Consider the following 18,574-nt stretch of genomic DNA (forward strand, 5'->3'; position numbering starts at 1 on the left):
CTGGATTATAAAAACGGTGGCTCGAAAAGATATAAAATATCAAATATGGGACGTAAAGTGCATAAGAGAAGGTCAAAAAATATTCTTACAGAGTTTACATGACAAGGGCTGTAAGTAAACGAATTAAATGTTATGAAGACTTATATTTTAGTGATAAATTTTAATTTAATCCTGATATGTTTTCAGCAATCAGCATTAGCAAAAAACGATCGAGCACTATGGATGTAATGGTGGGAGCTGACCGAAAAATGCAGGTGGAGAAGCTTCTACGAGATAGAGATATTCATTTTGATGTTACAAGCACCAAACTAAATGGATCACGCAATAAAAGCCCCATCAACATCCTTGGCCCAAGACCAAGATCTCCAAGTAAGGCGGTTATACGCGAAACACGAAATACCCTGTCGACTTAAAGATTTATAATCGTCGAATAAACATTCTGGTCTTAAATTTTCATGTTACATCTAAATATTTTTCTTTAGTAGTTATTTTTGGTTTACCTTAATACATGTCAGATATATTGATTGAGAAATTTCTGGTAGGTAATCTCTAAAGAGACCTATGTAACTTTGTTTTTCATTTAAAGACAATGTCAGAAAGGTGTGCAGAATCAAGGCTGCGTCAGATCTAGCCTCTAGCATATTTAACATTTAAATGTGGCTTGAGTTCGAATTTACTATAGCCGCGCTCTTTTGGCAATCCAAATAAATATAAACTATGCTTATTATTTTGGTTTGTGGTTATTTTTAGAAAGTGTTCCGGATTGGAAAGACTTTTATCCTCTTGATATAATATACAATTTTATGGACAATCTGGAAGTGAAATATCCTTCAACTTGTACAGTATCATCTATCGGCCAAACTGTAGAAGGAAGGGACATAAAGGTTCGTAAAAATAACATCTTAGCAATTTTAAGTAGGTACTTGTAAAACAATCAAACATAACAAAAATTTTCCAGGTGTTGAGAATTTCTAATAGTAATGCTAGTAACACTGGCGCGTGGATTGATGGGGGTATACATGCGCGAGAGTGGATCTCTATTTCAGTTGTAATTTACATAGCAGATCAACTTTCGAGAAATTTAGACAATCTTCCAGAAAGTATAACTAACAAAGATTGGTAAGTGCATTTAGACTAAAATGTTTTACTTTAACATTCTTGCTACTGGGAAACTGAAGCTGAAGAACTGAAGCTCGGATATTACAGAATTTTCTTTTTCATGTCCATTTCAGGTATTTTCTCCCTATAGTCAATCCAGATGGATATCATCACTCGCACACTACTGATCGTATGTGGCGAAAAAATAGAGCCAGAGTTGGAAATATTATTTATGGAGTGGATCTTAATAGAAATTTTGGGTAATGACAACTATTATAAATTTCTATATATTTTTTATGATATTGTAACGTTTGGCACTCTGTTCTCTCTGACTGAACTGAACGTGAAACTAAGTTAAGTTTTATGATATTAAAAATAATAAACATTACTAGATTTAATTGGGGACGAACTGACGAAGTCTCTCACGCAGAACCATCTCACAACAACTATCGAGGGTCAGAGCCATTTTCAGAGCCAGAAAGTGCAGCAATTAAGGTATAATTTGATAATATTAATTTTTACATTTCAATTTCAAATTATTATTTATTAAAAAAATTCCTTGCAGGATTTTATTTTATATTCCGGTACACCATTTAAAATTTTCCTAACATTTCACGCGTATAGTGAAGTTATAACGTTTCCATGGTGTTTCACTGCGGATCCTTGTGCTGATTACGTTAACTTACTGGAAGGCGCTACTACTATGGCGAAGGTGAGTATAATGTGGAGAGCAGATTGAAATTCCATCTTTCCCTACGCTAAGATTGGCATCAAATGATATTATTCAATTTCTTTCGGCAGAAAGTAGGGAACGGAGTGTCTTAACACTAGGTTCCCTCTGCCTACCCAGCTGTGTGCGAGATACAGTGTGAAGCTGATAAATTATATTATTCAATTCTTTTCATGTCTTCTAAAAAAATGCTTTTTTTTTACAATAATTTCGTATAAATCTGTGAGGTTTTCTTCTTAAAATCATTACTTATATAACGTATATAACGTGACCATTTTAATATAAAATAAAAAAATATTTTAATAGGCTATTTACGAGGCTAACGGTCGCATGTACAAAGTTGGAAATTTCAAGGATCTCATGTATGCGGCGGCCGGTACCAGCATTGACTGGAGTTATGGAACAGCTCGAATACCGTTTTCTTACTTAATAGAGCTGAGAGGTAGAGAACATAAGTTTATATTACCTCGAGACGAAATACTGGATTGCTGCAAAGAAATATTCAACGGTGTTGAAGCGTTAGCGGACTTTGTAGATAAAAAGAAATGTTTAAATTGTAACATATTTTTTAATAAAAATATGTGATTTTTTATAATATTTTTTATTATATAAAAACGGAAACAAATCGTCGACAACTTGATAAGATTTATCTGTAACAGTTTACATAACGTATAAAAATTACATTTGCTATTAAAACTAAACATTTTATTTTTATTTCTTTAGTTAACCAAAATATACAATTTCAAGAAAGGTGAGCATTTCACGAATTTTTCAAGAAATAGTTCAACCATGATTCATAAAAAAGAAAAATCATAAAAACTAATATATTAATCAATGACTAGCTATGGCTTATCAACGAAATCCATTAAACTCCTTACAGCATCCCATATCTCATTGCACGTCTCCAAGATCTGTTCCGTTGGTAGCCTGAACCTGTATTTCTTACTCCTTAGTTCAATCATGTACGAATAAGGAATTTTTGCTATAGCATAACTCCAGTCTGTGCTCGTGCCGCATGCGACGTAAGTCAAGTCTCTAGTAGTCCCCACTTTGTATATGACTCCGCTGCTGTTATATATAGCCTGCATATTTTTTTCTCATAAAATTTATTATAATTTTGACTAAGATAAATATATGGAACCTAGTGAACCAAAAAGGGAACCTGGTGTAATACTTCATTTCCGGAACTTAACGCCGGAATTTTGTCTTGTTACCAGAGCGAGGACAATAAATATTAATTTACCTGAGCGAGAATCGAACCAAATAGAAGTTTTGCGGCGTAGACCAAGACAGAGTTATGTAACGTTCTCCACTTTCTGCTCAATTTAGAGAACATTTTATATTTATGTCAAATTCCCTTGATTGGGAATCGAATCCACAACGACTATCACAATTCCTAATTGCGTCATATATTAGCAAAAAAATTAAATACACATCCAAAAAAAACTATTCTACTAGATTCTTACGTGGACATGTTACCCTGGCCATCACCGCACCACCTTCCAGCAACCGTAAGTAATCTGGACAAGGATCCGCTTTGAAACCCCACGGAAATATAATCAATTCATAATAGCTATGAAATGAAAGGAACACTTTGAATGGCGTCACTGATCCTAGTATTGTATCCTGTAAAAATATTTGGAAATTCATTTTAATTTGACGTTTTCTTTTATTTTTAAGATGCTTTAAGTCTAACATTGAATTACATATTAAATTTATTTTTTTAGACAGCAGGATAGGTAATAAGAATCTAGTGTTAAAACACTATACCCCACTGAATTTGGCGGAACTCAACGCCGCGCTTTGCCTCCATATCAGAGCGAAGAAATGAAAATATTAAATATTTCTTCGAACGGGAATCGAAACTACAACCTGTCGTGCTTATAGACACACGTTAGTGTGTCCCCCCCCCGGCAAGGACTGGCCTCTCGTTAAATTTAATCTTAGATATAAAATAGATAGAGATTACAAAATAAAATAGAATAAGGATATTACCCTCACTGCAGTTGCTTCTGGCTCTGAAAATGGTGCAGTGCCTCTGTAAAATGCGTTATTGGGTTGTCCCGAAGAACCTTCTTCTTCATTATGGCCCCACGCGTAACTACGAATAAAACAGTATTGCTAGTGATAACAGCCACTTAGCAATTCAACGTATAGCAGGGTAAGAAGAGAGAACCTAGTGTTGAGACACTTCGTTTCCAAGGCGCCACTCAATTTTAGAGATATTTTGGGTCGTGTGGTGAACTCAACGCCACGCTTTCTGTTGTTACAACAGTGAGGAAATTAATATAATTCATTCACTCGAGTCAGAATCGAACCTATAACTGTCGCATTTTCCGTCAACCGCTGTGCCGCTGTTCCACGGCCTCAGTTGATGGTTTCTATGGTAATTAAGATAAATGTTATAAAAGTGTTTAAGACATGACTTCCTATATAATTAGTGTGTGTGTTACCTTTAGGTACCATTCGAAAGTGTAAAAAGAATACAAAATTGACGTTTATTTTATATTTCATGAAGTATAGAATATAAATTAATTATCGAAATTGTAAAACCCTTCTGATAATAAATATTACTCTTAGTTTTTAAAGACCTTTCTTTTCTCTCCTGATAATTTGCTTAATAGGCTATAGAGACAGGTACCTTCTCTAAGACGGCTATATATATTTTTTGGGATTAATTATAAAAGAATATTAATAAAATGAAGTCACCTGAAATTTCTATTAAGGTCGACACCAGCACACTCTCCTTCATGACACGCTCGGTTCTTCCTCCACATACGGTCCCGCGTATGCGTGTACTCGTAGCCGTCGGGATTCAAAACTGGCACTATATACCTAAAATCAAAATTAATAAAGACCCTAAAAGGCCTTCGTGGTGCAAGGGAACCAGCGTGTGGCTGTAACGCGACGATTGTGGGTTCGATACCCACTCGGGAGTATGAACTATAATTTATTAATATTTTCATTTCTTCGTTATGTTATGAAGGTAATGGTTCGGTGTTGAGTTACGCAACACGCAATGTCTCGAAAATAGCTGTAGAATTCAATTCAATATTTTTTTCTTACATTTGTTTATATATTTTATCTCGGTGTACAATGCAAAGTTCAGAAAGCGGCCACGAGACATATTATAAACTATCACTACTCTTACAGTATTTACTAAAAAAAACTTTTCTCTTCTCTCTTTAAACTGGAAATAATACTTTAAAAATTATTAAAAGAAAATAATATTACCAGTCCTTATTAGTTAGAGACGAAGCCAAATTTTTGAAGTTTCTCACAATGTAGTCGGCCAGGTACGTGACGACCGCCGTGCTGATCCACTCCCGCGAATGGATGCCCGCATCAAGCCACACCGCGGCGTTGCTCGCATTGCTGTTGGATATCTTCAGCATCTGATTTAAAGTAAAATATTATATAATAAGGAGAAATTGGAATAGTGTTTGTGTACTCCTTATTTTTGTGTAATACCTTGATATTTCTTCCCTCCACAGATTTACCAATAACGGATACAGTGCAAATAGCCGGAAAGTCTCTCTCCAATTCGTCCATGAACGAGTTTATTACGTTGAGTTTGTGAAACCTTTTCCAATCCATTACCATAAATGAAGTGTATCCTGCTAATATTGAAAATTTGTTATTTAGAATATGAGATATATGTATTTAATAAAATATTATTTAAAAATTATTTTATGTCATCTAAATTTATATTCAGATTAATTCAGTCGTGCCGTATGGACACAAAGTATGACTTAAGCGCGAAAGGTTGTAGGATCGATGAAACATTTAATATTTTTATTTCTTCGCCCTAGGACCCTTCCCAGAAATTTCAGAAATGGGGGAGATCTCTCTGTCTTCACGGAAAAGCCATTCCACGTTGAAAAAGAAGTGAAGCTGCTAATATTTTGCATCAACCTTTGCAATAAATACAATTTAATCAATCGAGGCCATCGTGGCGCAGCGGCACAAGGGTGTGACTGTAACGCGATGGGTGTGGGTTCGATCCCCACTCGAGGTAGTGAAATATTTATTTACGTTTGTATTTCCATTTCTTCGCTCTGCCTCCAGAATTTGGCAGAAAGTGGGGAATGGAGTATCTTAACACTAGGTTCCTAAATTATACAACAATTTTATTAATCAAATTGATTACAAAACTTACTTCTATTTATCTTTGGTTTTTCTGTTGGAGTTATTATTTTACCAAAGCTTCTTGGTATAAGTGAAGTCGTTTTTGTATTATTTTTGCCTGTGTTAATACAAAAGAGTTACAGTAATATATGATTTGAGATTTTTATTTTTAAGAAAAGGAAGAAAGAGAAGATAGAGAGAGGCCTGTCCTGGCATAAGGGCACAAGCGTGGACTGCAAGCGCGATAGGTCTCGAGAAAATTAAATTTTTAATTTTTTTCATATTTTTCACTAGGAATGGGCAAAGCACGGCGTTGATTTCTGCCACTTACCACTCATGCCTCTAGAATTCGGCGGAAAGTGTCTTAAGAGAGTGCCTTAACACTATGTTCCTAAATTACCCCTGCCTAGCCTGCTATGTACGGAATAAAGCGTGAAACTGTTATTATCAAATACTTAATCATTACATACTTAAATTTGGCAAACCTTTCTTTCGACGAAGTAATTTACACTGTGTACAGCTATCAGTCTTTTTTGGTTTTTCTGTAAAATCCCCATTATCTGTTTTCTTAAAAACACTAGCAACGTGCTGTGGTTCCACACACTCCATATTATTAGGATTAATATACTTTAATATATATTTTAATATATTTAAAAAGTTATTTGTATATAAGTGATGTTAAATTTTACAAAGAATTTATTTATAACTGTACTAATATAGTTACTGAAATTTATCTAACGCGTTGGTTTCAATGGTGAGGTATTAATTGACAGTGGAATGACAAATGTTTATATATATGTATACTTTTTAGTAGATTAATTATGAGGATTGGGGTTATAGATAAAATTTGTCAATATTTAATATTGAAATGTACTTAGTAAATTAAAAATCGACGTGGTTCTGTATTTTTGACTATTTTCACTCTTCTTTAAGATAGAGAATGCTACACACACTAAATTCTAACTGAATATATAATTTGGTAATTTTTATTTAAATTGTCTTTTTCTTTTTCTTTGAGTCATATTTTTTTTCAGTATAAAGAACCATACAGAAAAACCATAAATATGTGGAAAGTACTAATATTGTAAGTTTGTGTGTTTGTGTGTGTTTGAGAAATATGATTTTTCCTGGATTTAATGACAGAATACTTCTTATAAACTAAACAAATAATAATTTGCCATAATAGTAAAAAAAAAATACGAAATATATTTTTAGAATTGGTTGACTCTATTGGCATAGTAAATAAAATAAACCGCTCTCAGCGACTGTAACGTGAACAAATTTCGGTCTCGGATTAGAAAACCGCGGGCAGAAAACTGTGCGTCAACTGCGTCCGCGTCCGGGGGTCCGCCTGCAATCGCAATCATGATGCAACGCGTGCACTTATTCTGGATTTTACCTTTATTGTGTATTTTTTTCTTTTTTTTTAGTTTCACGCTGTATCCCGCATGTAGCAGGATAGGCAGAGAATAGTGTTAAGACATTCCTCCCTCCATTTTTCGCGGAATTCTGGCGGCATTGCATTGTTGAGTGGTGGAAGATAATATTTAATATTTGAGTGGGAATCGAACCCAAAAACTGTTGCGTTCTCACTCAATAGTTTGAACCCCTGCACAACGACTGACAAAATTTAATAAGTAGCGTAAAACAAACAAATATTTTTTTTATATGTACGCATAGGTGTTCAATTTTATCCCCTAAATTTCTAATCAATTTTATTATTAAAGCCTCAGTGGATACGGTTAACCCACCCACCCATTCTATATTTCACATTAAATAAAATCTATATAACATACAAAAAAAACCTAGAATCATTGTACTTCAATATAATTTCTGTAGTTCTAAATCATAGAATAGGCACATGAAAACTTTTCCCGTTGAACTTTGAACAGCCAGCGAGCGCAGTCCCGTTAATTGTAGACAAACGAGATTGATTGAAATGGACATGCAATTTCTAGCTGCGACTAGGCACGTCGCTTTTTACATTCCTAATCGGGATCCTGTGACAGGTAAAAAGTAGAGGCAGGTTAAATAACACTTTACTACCGAAATGTTCATTAGTGTTAGCTAATTTGGGTATTTCTAAAATAAATTGTGTTAAAGTTTGTTATTTGTATCAAATCCGTACATACTGGTAGCATGGTACGCAGAGGGAACCTAGTGTTAGGACAATCCGTTCCCCAATTTCTGCTGGATTCTCGAGGCATTGCGTGTTGTGCGGAATCCAATGCCGAGGTTTGTCTCGACGCCAGAGCGAAGAACGAAGCGTCCTAACATTAGGTTCCCAGGTTCCTTCTGTCTAATTTACTATGTGCGGGATACAGCATGAAGCTGATTTAATTTGATTTAATTTTTTAATTTTTATTATTATCAATATAATTATTGTTATTAAAAAATCACACAAACTCAATATTAAATATGATTACTAAAGCATTTAATACTAATTCCATTTAAAAAGCATGGGGGGAGGTGCCAGAGTTCGATTACCGGGGAGGTAATTAACCCGATTACGAAGATAGTGGCGTGAAATGTCGACATCCCAACTAATTGAAATGTACGGCGCCTTGTCGCTACATTGTTTGCTATGAGATTAATATGTTTCACTGGATTTAGGTAAAGTTAAACTTAGATTATGTATTTGTGAGATATTCCTTGAAGAGTTAAAGGCACGAGGGTGTGATGTCATGATAATGATGGTGTGATGGCAGTGGGTTCGATTATCATTCGGGGTAATGAATTAAAGAAGCATCAGAAGCCGAAAAAATAATAATTAATGATGATACATCTAAAATTCTGTGGGGGTGTTATTCATCTAAATTGTGAAAATAAATGTCAGCCGGAAAAACTTTATTATACGGGATTTAATTTATTGAAAAACTTAACCTGTCTTGTAAATGTAAACGCAGCAAACGAAAAACTTATAAATAAAGAAATAAATATATTTTTCGGTATAAATAATCGTACATAAGTATAATTAAAGAAATAAAAACACTTTTACGAATAAATACTATTACATATATCAGTATAGATATTATTGTAGGAAATTCTCAACTATGCTAGGAAATGGTTATTACAACTTCGTTACAAAATAACAAGTGTTTTTTTTTTATTCTAATTAAATTTTAAAGCGGCGGCGGCTCTAGGCGGGACAGGAGTGCGGCGTGGAGTTACGCCACACAACGCGGAATGTCTCAAATTCACGAAGCGGAATAATTAGACATTACGTTATCCGTAATAACCGTGAAGTTGTACCAGGTGGGGTATTAAGTTTGCTCAATCAGTTGCTATAAAACGTTCGACAAAGACGAAATGCCTCGAAGCGGGTAGGGTTCGTTTTAATGTGAGTCGACTTCGTGTAAACAACGCTGTCGCTGGCTTCCTGTGCCATCGGCGAAGCAAAGAGTATAGATGTTATAGATATTCTTGTTTTTTTTTTAGACTTTCTTGCCTTATTCTAAGCGAAAAAAGAAAGCGAAAAAAGCCATTTGGAAATGAGTGCTTAAAATTTATACAACTAGTTTAAATAAAAAAAGGGTAGGTTGAGACCATTTGTGGCGCAGGGGCACAAAGTATGACTGTAAATGTGACAGATTGTGAGTTCGATTCCCATTCGAGGAAATTAAATAATTAATATTATCATTTCTTCACCTTAAGTACCGCCACTCAAACGGCAACGGTAAACGTTTCTTAACATTACATTCTCTCTGCCTGTCCAGCTGTGTGCGGGATATAGCGCTAAAAAAAGTAGGTACCTATCAGATATACACTACATAAATATTAATATCTTCGTTTTCCAACAAAACACGCAAAACTTAAACCAAAATAAACGCAAAGTTTAGAAAAAAAACCACAAATTTAGTACAATTCAAATCTCATACAACATCATATAATCTATGACAAAGACATAGAGGGAGATGGAGATGGAGATGGGTGAGATCAAAAAAATTGTGCTTCCAATAAGGGACATCATTAATTCTCGCCGGCCTCGCCGGGGGATTGCCTGCATTACTCTAATAGCTTCTCAGAAAAATAACGGATCAATATCCGGGGTATGGAGCCGCGTCTGTTGTGGTCGTGGATCTGCTTTGATTGAGCTTGGATTTGTGTTTTTATGGGATATGTATTGTTTATGTTGGATGTATGGAAATTGTTTGTGTTTGTTGTGTTTGTAGATCGTTGAAAGTGTTTTTTGTGTAGTTATTAGTTATTGTTTGTTCGATTCCTACTGGAGGAAATAAAATCTTTCTTTAGAGTTCGCGTGAAAAATGGGGAATAGTGTATTAACATTAGGCTCCGTCTGTCTACTCTGCGGTGGGCGTGTTACAGCGTGAAGCAGAGAATAATAAGTTATATTCTATTATATATTTATACTATGAATCTAATTTAAAAGCTCGATTCATTATGTATTCAATAAGTATTATTTAAAAATACCTAGCAAATATTATTAACGCAGTGTAATAATTTAATGTTTAAACAGTCAATTAAAAGTTTTGTTCATCTTAGAGTACCTACCAAAAAACATCGTTATAAACACAAGAAACGAACCTTACCTTGAAAAATCCGATTATAAAGTTGATTTGTAGGCAGTTAAATAAGAAGTTGGTAGCTACTAAGAACCTAATAGTCTTGTAAAAATCCCCCGGGCACCTAAGTATTTCTTTCAAATAATTATCCGACAAAACAGGCCGGGATTCTTGCGGAGTTCGTTAGGTTCCTTCGGCCCTCCCTAAGTAGAATTAATGATTCCCTTTATTGAAAGTTCAATTTTTTGATTAGGGGCCGCGGGCTCTCGTCGAACATTGTTCAAACACCGGATAACAGGGTTTTATTTGCATTCGGTCAATACTGATTTGATTTAATTATATATAAGAGGCTGCGCTTTTTTCGATACAGTTTAACTAACTATGTCTTTATAAAGTTTTCCAAAAAAAAAAAACTAATATATATTTTTTTAGATATAATATGGCCAATATTTTTTTATTTGAGCTTTTAATTATTTATCAAGTAACGAGGTTTGCGTAACAATTGGTTTCAGTATTAGTAATTTTCTAACATTAAAATACTATATCAATATTTTTGATAACAGGAGAATGCATGTTAAAAAAGGATCCGGTTAATAAATAACCTTCATAGATAATAATAATAATAATAATAATAATAATAAAACTCTTTATTTCACACCATAATACATAGCATAACTTAAAATTAACAATAGCTTATAAAATAATAAAATGTGAAAAAGGCGGCCTTATCACTAAAAGTGATCTCTTCCAGGCAACCGAATTGTAGGAATAGATAGAGGGGTGCGGGCATAGTGCGTGGGAAAAATAATTATGACAGTACACGAAAATAAAAACTATATATATATATATAAATATATATACTAGAAATATATAAAAATAGAGTATAATACATATAATGCATAAATATAATAAATCATATACATAAATATTCATAAATATACAATAATGATACACTACAGTTGTAGATAATAGTTTTTTACTTTATATTTAAACGCTCTTATAGACTTAGACTGCCTTATAGTACGTGGAAGGGCATTCCATAGTTTCGCTGCTTGTACCGTGAACGATTCACTGTAACAACGAGTATGGCACAAAGGTATCTCCAGCACATTATCTTTTTGGGAGCGGAGACTTAGTGGAAGACGGGAGTTGGAACCGAGAAAGGAAAAACGCTGCTTAAGGTAGGTTGGAGTTTCAGGGTGGAACAGGATAGAGTAGAGAAGAGAAAGAGTGTGCAGATTTCGACGGTCTTTAATAGGAAGCCAGCCAAGTCGAGTACGATACTCACTGACATGATCGAACTTCTTCAGTCCGAAAATGAATCTAATAACCAGGTTTTGGAGGCGTTCCAACTTGTTAAGCAGTTGCTGCGATAAATCCAGGTAACAGGTGTCAGCATAATCTAGGATAGGTAGCAAAAGTGTGTGGGCTAGGGTTATTTTAGTTTTGATTGGCAGAATATTTTTCCATCTTTTTAACCTACCTATAGCGCAGTACAACTTGCGGCTCAACTTAGAAACTTGAGGAGCCCAGGAGAGACTGCTGTCCACCATGATACCTAAATTTTTGACAGTGCAACAGTATTCCAAATTACAGGTGTCGAAGACTGTAGGAGGAAGGGTGGGAAAATTGATCTTGGATAGTTGTCTAGGATTGCCGAGAATACACACTTGAGACTTTTTAGGATTTATAGATAAACCGTAAGACTTGCTCCAGGTACTAATTGTTAGCAGGTTGGAATTAATTAGACTAATAGCCCTCGCAATGTCTTGTACGTCCGTGGTTGTATAAATCTGTAAGTCATCAGCGTATAAGTGAAAAGGCAAGGATAAAAGTTTGGTGACGGAATTTATGAAGATGGAGAAAAGTAAAGGAGAAAGTACTCCACCCTGGGGAACACCAGCATTAAGGCGGCAAACAGATGACAGTTTTTCATTTAAACGAATGTACTGCTCTCGATCATGTAGATAGGAATAAAACCATTCAATAGCCTCTGATGAAATATTAATAGACTTTAGAACAGCTAAGAGGATTTCGAAATCTACTGTATTAAAAGCGTTAGAAAAGTCTAAGAGAGCGAGAATAGTTACTTGTCGATTGTCGATTCCATATCTTATATCATCATTGACCTTATTGAGCGCAGTGACAGTGCTGTGACCAGGGCGGAAACCAGACTGGAAGGGAGATAAGATATGATTTTTGGTAAGGAAGGAGGAGAGTTGTTCATGGACTATACGTTCTAGTATTTTGGACAGGAACGGAAGGATAGAGATCGGGCGATAGTCTGTAAAGGAAGTGGGGCTAGACACTTTAGGTATAGGAACAACTATCGCCTTGCACCAGATATCAGGGAAAGTGTTTGAGAAAAGGGAATAGTTGAAAATATGGCACAGGATCGGAAGTACAGTCTTCATGGTTAAAAGAATCATTTTCCGACTGATTCGGTCACTGCCAATAGCATCGGACTTAATGGCAAGAACATGCTTCTTCACTTCGTCGGGAGAAATAGAAGTGAAATGAAAGGGATAAGGACCAGAAATTGAAGGGATAGACTTAATAGTATTGATTTTAATATCTTGACTTAATAAGTTGACATTCGCGAAGTGCTGATTCATTTCGTTGATATCCGTTCTATCGCCTAACGCAGCAGTTTTTCGTGAGCGTCCTATACCCATTGAGTCGAGGAATTTCCAAACACTAGCAGAATTGCAATTTTCGATAGAGTTATAAATAAAAGTGCGTTGTGCATCCCTGCAAGTTTTGTTACATCGGTTCCGTAGTATTTTGAAACTGTTAAGGTTTTCCTCAGTAGGATTTCTTTTGTACTTCGATTTAGCCGAGTTACGTTTTACCATAAGTTCTTTAATATCTTCCGTTAGCCAGGGGGCAGGAAGGTGCTTGAGTTTTATTGGTCGAAGTGGAGCGTGCAAGTCAAAAAGCTCAATTAAAAGGGAGTTAAATATAATAATTTTTTCATTAACAGTTGGAGCATTTAATACACTCTCCCAATCTATATTATTTAGATCTTGTAAGAAAGCTTCATTGTTAAAGTTTTTAAAGCTTCTACGCATGATTATAGTAGGTTTAATTTTGGGTGTACGAATTTTATAACTCATATATATAAGGTCGTGATATGAGAACGCTTCTGCACACAACTGACCATAAGTAGCGACTTGCTCATTCGACGAAACGATCATTAAGTCTAATTGTGACGGAGTGGTATTAGGAAAGAAGTGGGTAGCGTTAGTGGGTAGAAGATTAAGATTAGCACTTTTAATAATATTTTGTAATCGACTAGCACGCCAGTCATTTTTAATTAGACAAGTATTAAAATCTCCCATTATGATGGTGTGATCAACACCTGGAACATACCTGTCTAGCAAAGTTTCAAATGTGTCAAAATAATTTATATGAAGTGAAGGGCTGTATAGGACACCAAGTAATAGTTTTAATGTGCCAAATAACACTTCAATAAAAATATGCTCAGAAGTATTTGAGTATAGTGTAGGAGATTTGTCGAGAATAGAAAAGGGGATGTGGCTGCGTAAGTAGATAGCAACTCCACCACCGCCTTTCCCTGTACGGTCATTACGAATAAGATGGAAGCCGGGTAAAGCATAGGATGTGGATGGTAAGGAAGGCTTTAGGAAAGTTTCGGAAACTAGGATCGCGTGAACGTTTTTGGCATCAAAGGAAGCTAGGAGATCGAGATAATGAGCGGGAACACTTTGTGCGTTGATATGCACCACGTTGAAGTGCTTGGCAGAGTTCGCAAAAGTCGTGTCCAAAACAGTGCTTAGCGGCGCGGAAGTGCTATGGAAACTAGAATCTGATGATAACGATGTAGACTGACAAAATATATCATTATCGGAGGTGTCACTGTTTGAATTAGCGTTGTTGAACATAGTGCAGTACAAAAATATAATAATCAAGTAAAAATAAATAAAATAATAAATATGTATAATAAATAAAAGTAAAATTAAAATAAAATATATGAATATGCAGAATGTTAATGATAATAATAATACGAGCTATATAATATATTTATGTCCAAATAAATAAATAAATAAGCAAAATATTCGTGATAAAGCTAGTTATGTAATATATTATATTAAAACTTAGCAAAATAATAATAAAATTAATAAGCTTGCAAGGCACGCCTGCCAGCATTCACTTTTACAGAAAAGTAAAAGAAAATAAAATAGATAAATAATCACTTACAATAAAAAGTAAAAAATTTAAAACAATAAATACAACAAAGTCCGTAATCTAGGAGTTATCGTGAAAAGAAACGTTTCACACAGCTCCGGCCATTGACGGATCAAATGTCAATAAGCCTGTCAAAATATCAGCATCAAGAAGTAAACATTACAACATTTAATATTACGTTTTAAAATTGTGGGTAAATTATATAGTTTAGTGGATATATTAATGATTTAAGTTGTGGGTAAATTGTATATTTTAGTGAACATATTAGTGATTTATAGGATACTAGCTCATAAGTTATTAGATATAAGGTTAAAAGTATTCTATCAATATTAATTGAACAAACTAATGCATTAAAGGAGGTTGTTTACTTCTTCGAGTTTACGATCCTCTTCATTCGTGTAACCTGAGGAACTGGCTTTATTTTAGAATCACCAGCACTTGAGCTCGCCATAGGTGCTTTAAGAGGTTGAACCCCAGCCGCGTCGTGGATATTGTCTAACTCACTGCATGTGGAAATAGTATGGCGCTTCCCATTTGGCCCAATAACAATGATATAGCCCTCCTTCGTCCAACATTTATTTATGCCAAAACGTTTTCGGGCTGCCATGAAAGTCTCGTGCCTGGATTTGGTGAGGAATTCCGATAAAGTAATGCCTGTGTTTTTCAAATGGGTTTTAGCATACCATATTTGATTTCGCATAGATAACTCTCGGAATTTCACAAGTATGGGTCTTGGCTTATCAGGTGTTACGGTACCCAGGCGCTGACATCTGCTAATGTCACCCAGCTCCAGATCAGGCAACTTCAGATGTTTGGACAGGACCTTCACCGCAATAGCAGAATCAGCTGTATTTCTCTCCTCGGGCACACCATGCACCAACAGTATCTTCTTTCTGGTCCTCAAGTCAAGAAGGTCGTACTGTTTTGACAGTATATTTACCTGCAGCTGAAGACCCTCCAGTGCACTCAACACAAAAGATCGGAATGCACTAAATTGAGCTGCAATGTGGGAAGTGGGGCTTGCCGCAGGAATCGCAGAACTCAAATTTTGCTGAAAGTCAGCCATTTGTGAATTGAAGTGTAGTGACAGTTCTTGTATTGACTGCTTAATAGCTTCCATGTTGATGTGGTTGAGTTCAAAAGACTAGTGATTATGGATAAAAAGTTTTGGTGTAGAAATTATTGCACGAATAACTGGCAGGCTGGCAGGTTGGTGACTGTTAATACATCACTAATACATAACACCTTTCACTTATAATTTACTTTAACTAAGTAAATTATAAGTGTTTCTATTTTCATAAGCATCATTAGATTTGAGGCCAGTCGTGGTGCAGGGGCACAACAATACATAACTGTAAACTCGACTGGCCGTGGGTTCAATCCTCTCTCGAGGCAATGAAATATTTATTATAGCAAAGCACAGCGTTAAGTTCCGCCACTCAACATGCAATACCTCCAGGAATACAGCGTGAAGCTGATTTTTTGTAACTGATAATAACACTGATTTAAAAGATCTAGCCAAACGAAAGTAGATGAAAAACCCAAAAAAAAAACTAGAACAAATACACTAATTCTCATTTCTAGGTCAATCTCCCACCTAAAATATAAACAAGGCCAGAATATACGATAGCAAGAACAATGGCTATATAAAAAATTCAAAGATTGCACAATCTTTTGTGTAGTTGTGTTCCCTTACAAATAGCGGCAGGCACGGTGGCCGAGAGCTGTAATCTGTTGGCGAGTGAGGAGAACGAGACGAGCTGGAAGCAGCGCAAACGGTAGACTTGACATGGTTTGAAAGGAAAAAAACTTACTTAAAAAAACTTTTGAAGAAAATTTATTATATTATAGATTTTAGGAAAAATGAAATTAGAATAAAAAATGTGAATAAAGCTAAATTTGGTTAATATTCTCATTATTAAGATTAGCGTTTACGTTTAAGGGGGTCGCTATAATATAATTTGGATTATAATTTATCTTTTTTATGTATATTAGATAGAAAGATCTGCTATAGTTTAACGTACCTGTATCATTTTCTACTAGCTTCGTACATGCCCCCTTATATAGCAAAGTAAGGCGACAAAGTCTAGTCAAGACAACCTATTCGTGAATTTCAACCTATAGCCGCTGCACAGATATAACCAGACACAACCCCACTATACCACGATGCCTTCATAATATTATCAACAAAATATCTGTATAAAAATATCTGCAAAAAAATATCTGTAAAAAATATCTCTAGTGTACAATGGTTAAGAGAGTAAGGCGAGGCGGTCCGACGCAGCAGGAATCTAATTTGGTTCAGTAGTCGTCGCTCATTTGTTCAAATTACAGCCCGCGCTGACGCCACCGGCCGAGACGCCGGAACATTGGACCTTGGTGTAAATAGAAGGAATTGTTTAGAAAGAGGTAGTTAGCGGATTCGATTGTTATTATAATTATGATTTTTTTTTGTTTAGACTTAGGTAGAGAAGGGTAGAGGATTGCTAAATACATAAATATATATTTTTTTATAGCATCACGCTGTATCCTGGGCGCACCAAGCTATCCTGGAACCTAAAGGGGAAATAGTGTCCAGACAATAGTTCCAAGTGTTTTTTATAAGAATTGAAATTAAAATAAAAGGACATGTAAATACTAAATTAATATCAACACATATCTATGTATTTTATAAACATAGGGAGGGAGATATTTACTAATTGAAATTATACGGTATGACAGATGACGTCACTAACTAATTAACCCATACATACTTTAGAACTATGATATTAATTACTAATATTAACTTCCATGCTGTTATGCAGTGCAGTGCAGTTATACCGATATGCATTCTCACGGTGATTGACTTACGTAATGAGAACGATCCAGTGCCTTCTCTATAGGTACCCTATAGGTAGCCTATAGGTACCCTATAGGTTCTCTGCAGGTTCTCTATAGATATTCTATATAGTAGTAGGTTGTTAGAGTATGTAGAGCCGGGTGTTTATGCAGCCTTGCTTGGAGTAACGCATGTGTCAGTGATTGGATTAACCGGTGAACGCCTTTTGGAATTGTATCTTCAGATATGATGTGGTCGAATTTAGTTTAGTTATTTAGTTGGGGATAGTCCAGTGGCGTAAGGGTGCAAGCGTGTGACAATAAGTTGTAAGGGTTGTGAGTTCGATTCCTACTCGAGGAAATTAAATGTATATTATTTTCATTACTTCGCTCTGGTGACAGGGCACAGCGCTAGTTACACTAGTTTAGTTCTATATAGATTTTTGGTTTCTTCTTTTGTTTTTAATTAAATACGAACAGATTGACAGATAAGTGGATATAAAACTTTATTACATCGAAAATAAGAAGCTCCTTAAAAAAATATTAAAAAAATCGGCTTCACGCTTTATCCCGTACACAATAACGTAGGCAGGGGGAACATAGTGTTAAGACACTCCACAAACCCACCCACCCACTTTCTACCGGATGAGGCATTGCCTGTTGAGTGGAGGAACTCAACGTCGCGCTTCGCTTTGTTACCATAGCGAAGAAATATTAACAAATAACTATTCATTCCCCTAAGAGGGAATGGAACACACAACCGTCGCGTTTACAGCCACGCTTGTGCTACTGCGCCACGATGACGGTCTCTTAAATCGTAAATGATTATTAAAATGTTCGAAGAGATTTGTTTTCTTAGAGTTTTAATGTTTGCCCTCGTTAGGCGGTAATAAGGCGGGGCTGTATCAGTCAAATATTGATGTTCGAGCGCCTTATTGATTAGCTCAGCTGGGTTTTTACTTACTTGGAATGTTCGAGATGTTTGAACTTCATTAATGTTTGAGAAAATTTTATGAATTTATATATATATATATATATATATATATATATATATTTATATCTACAAATA

General features: G+C 35.2%; 3 protein-coding genes across 3 annotated transcripts; 1 reads left to right on the forward strand and 2 right to left on the reverse strand.

Annotated features, from left to right (window-relative positions):
• The first annotated feature begins 203 nt into the window (after positions 1 to 203).
• On the forward strand, positions 204 to 2,413 carry LOC146539089 (carboxypeptidase B-like). The gene is made up of 7 exons (XM_085185945.1): positions 204 to 369; positions 751 to 884; positions 959 to 1,119; positions 1,233 to 1,358; positions 1,491 to 1,593; positions 1,664 to 1,810; positions 2,135 to 2,413. The coding sequence occupies exons 1-7, from the start codon at positions 219 to 221 to the stop codon at positions 2,411 to 2,413; spliced, it is 1,101 nt and encodes a 366-aa protein (XP_085042071.1). The 5' UTR covers positions 204 to 218.
• A 257-nt stretch (positions 2,414 to 2,670) lies between these two features.
• On the reverse strand, positions 2,671 to 6,565 carry LOC146539090 (carboxypeptidase B-like). Its single transcript, XM_085185947.1, has 8 exons — positions 6,427 to 6,565; positions 5,988 to 6,074; positions 5,300 to 5,445; positions 5,063 to 5,223; positions 4,538 to 4,663; positions 3,824 to 3,929; positions 3,308 to 3,454; positions 2,671 to 2,910 (listed from the first exon to the last, which is right to left on the reverse strand). Exons 1-8 carry the CDS (start codon positions 6,563 to 6,565, stop codon positions 2,671 to 2,673), a joined length of 1,152 nt encoding a protein of 383 aa, XP_085042073.1.
• Positions 6,566 to 15,052: 8,487 nt separating this feature from the next.
• Positions 15,053 to 15,808, reverse strand: LOC146539091 (uncharacterized). The gene has a single exon (XM_085185949.1). The coding sequence runs from the start codon at positions 15,806 to 15,808 to the stop codon at positions 15,053 to 15,055; it is 756 nt and encodes a 251-aa protein (XP_085042075.1).
• Between the last annotated feature and the right edge of the window lie 2,766 nt (positions 15,809 to 18,574).

The sequence above is a fragment of the Heliconius melpomene genome, chromosome 5 (assembly GCF_056956725.1).
Source record: "Heliconius melpomene rosina isolate 202511_hmr_F chromosome 5, ASM5695672v1, whole genome shotgun sequence".
Taxonomy (NCBI): Eukaryota; Metazoa; Arthropoda; class Insecta; order Lepidoptera; family Nymphalidae; genus Heliconius; species Heliconius melpomene.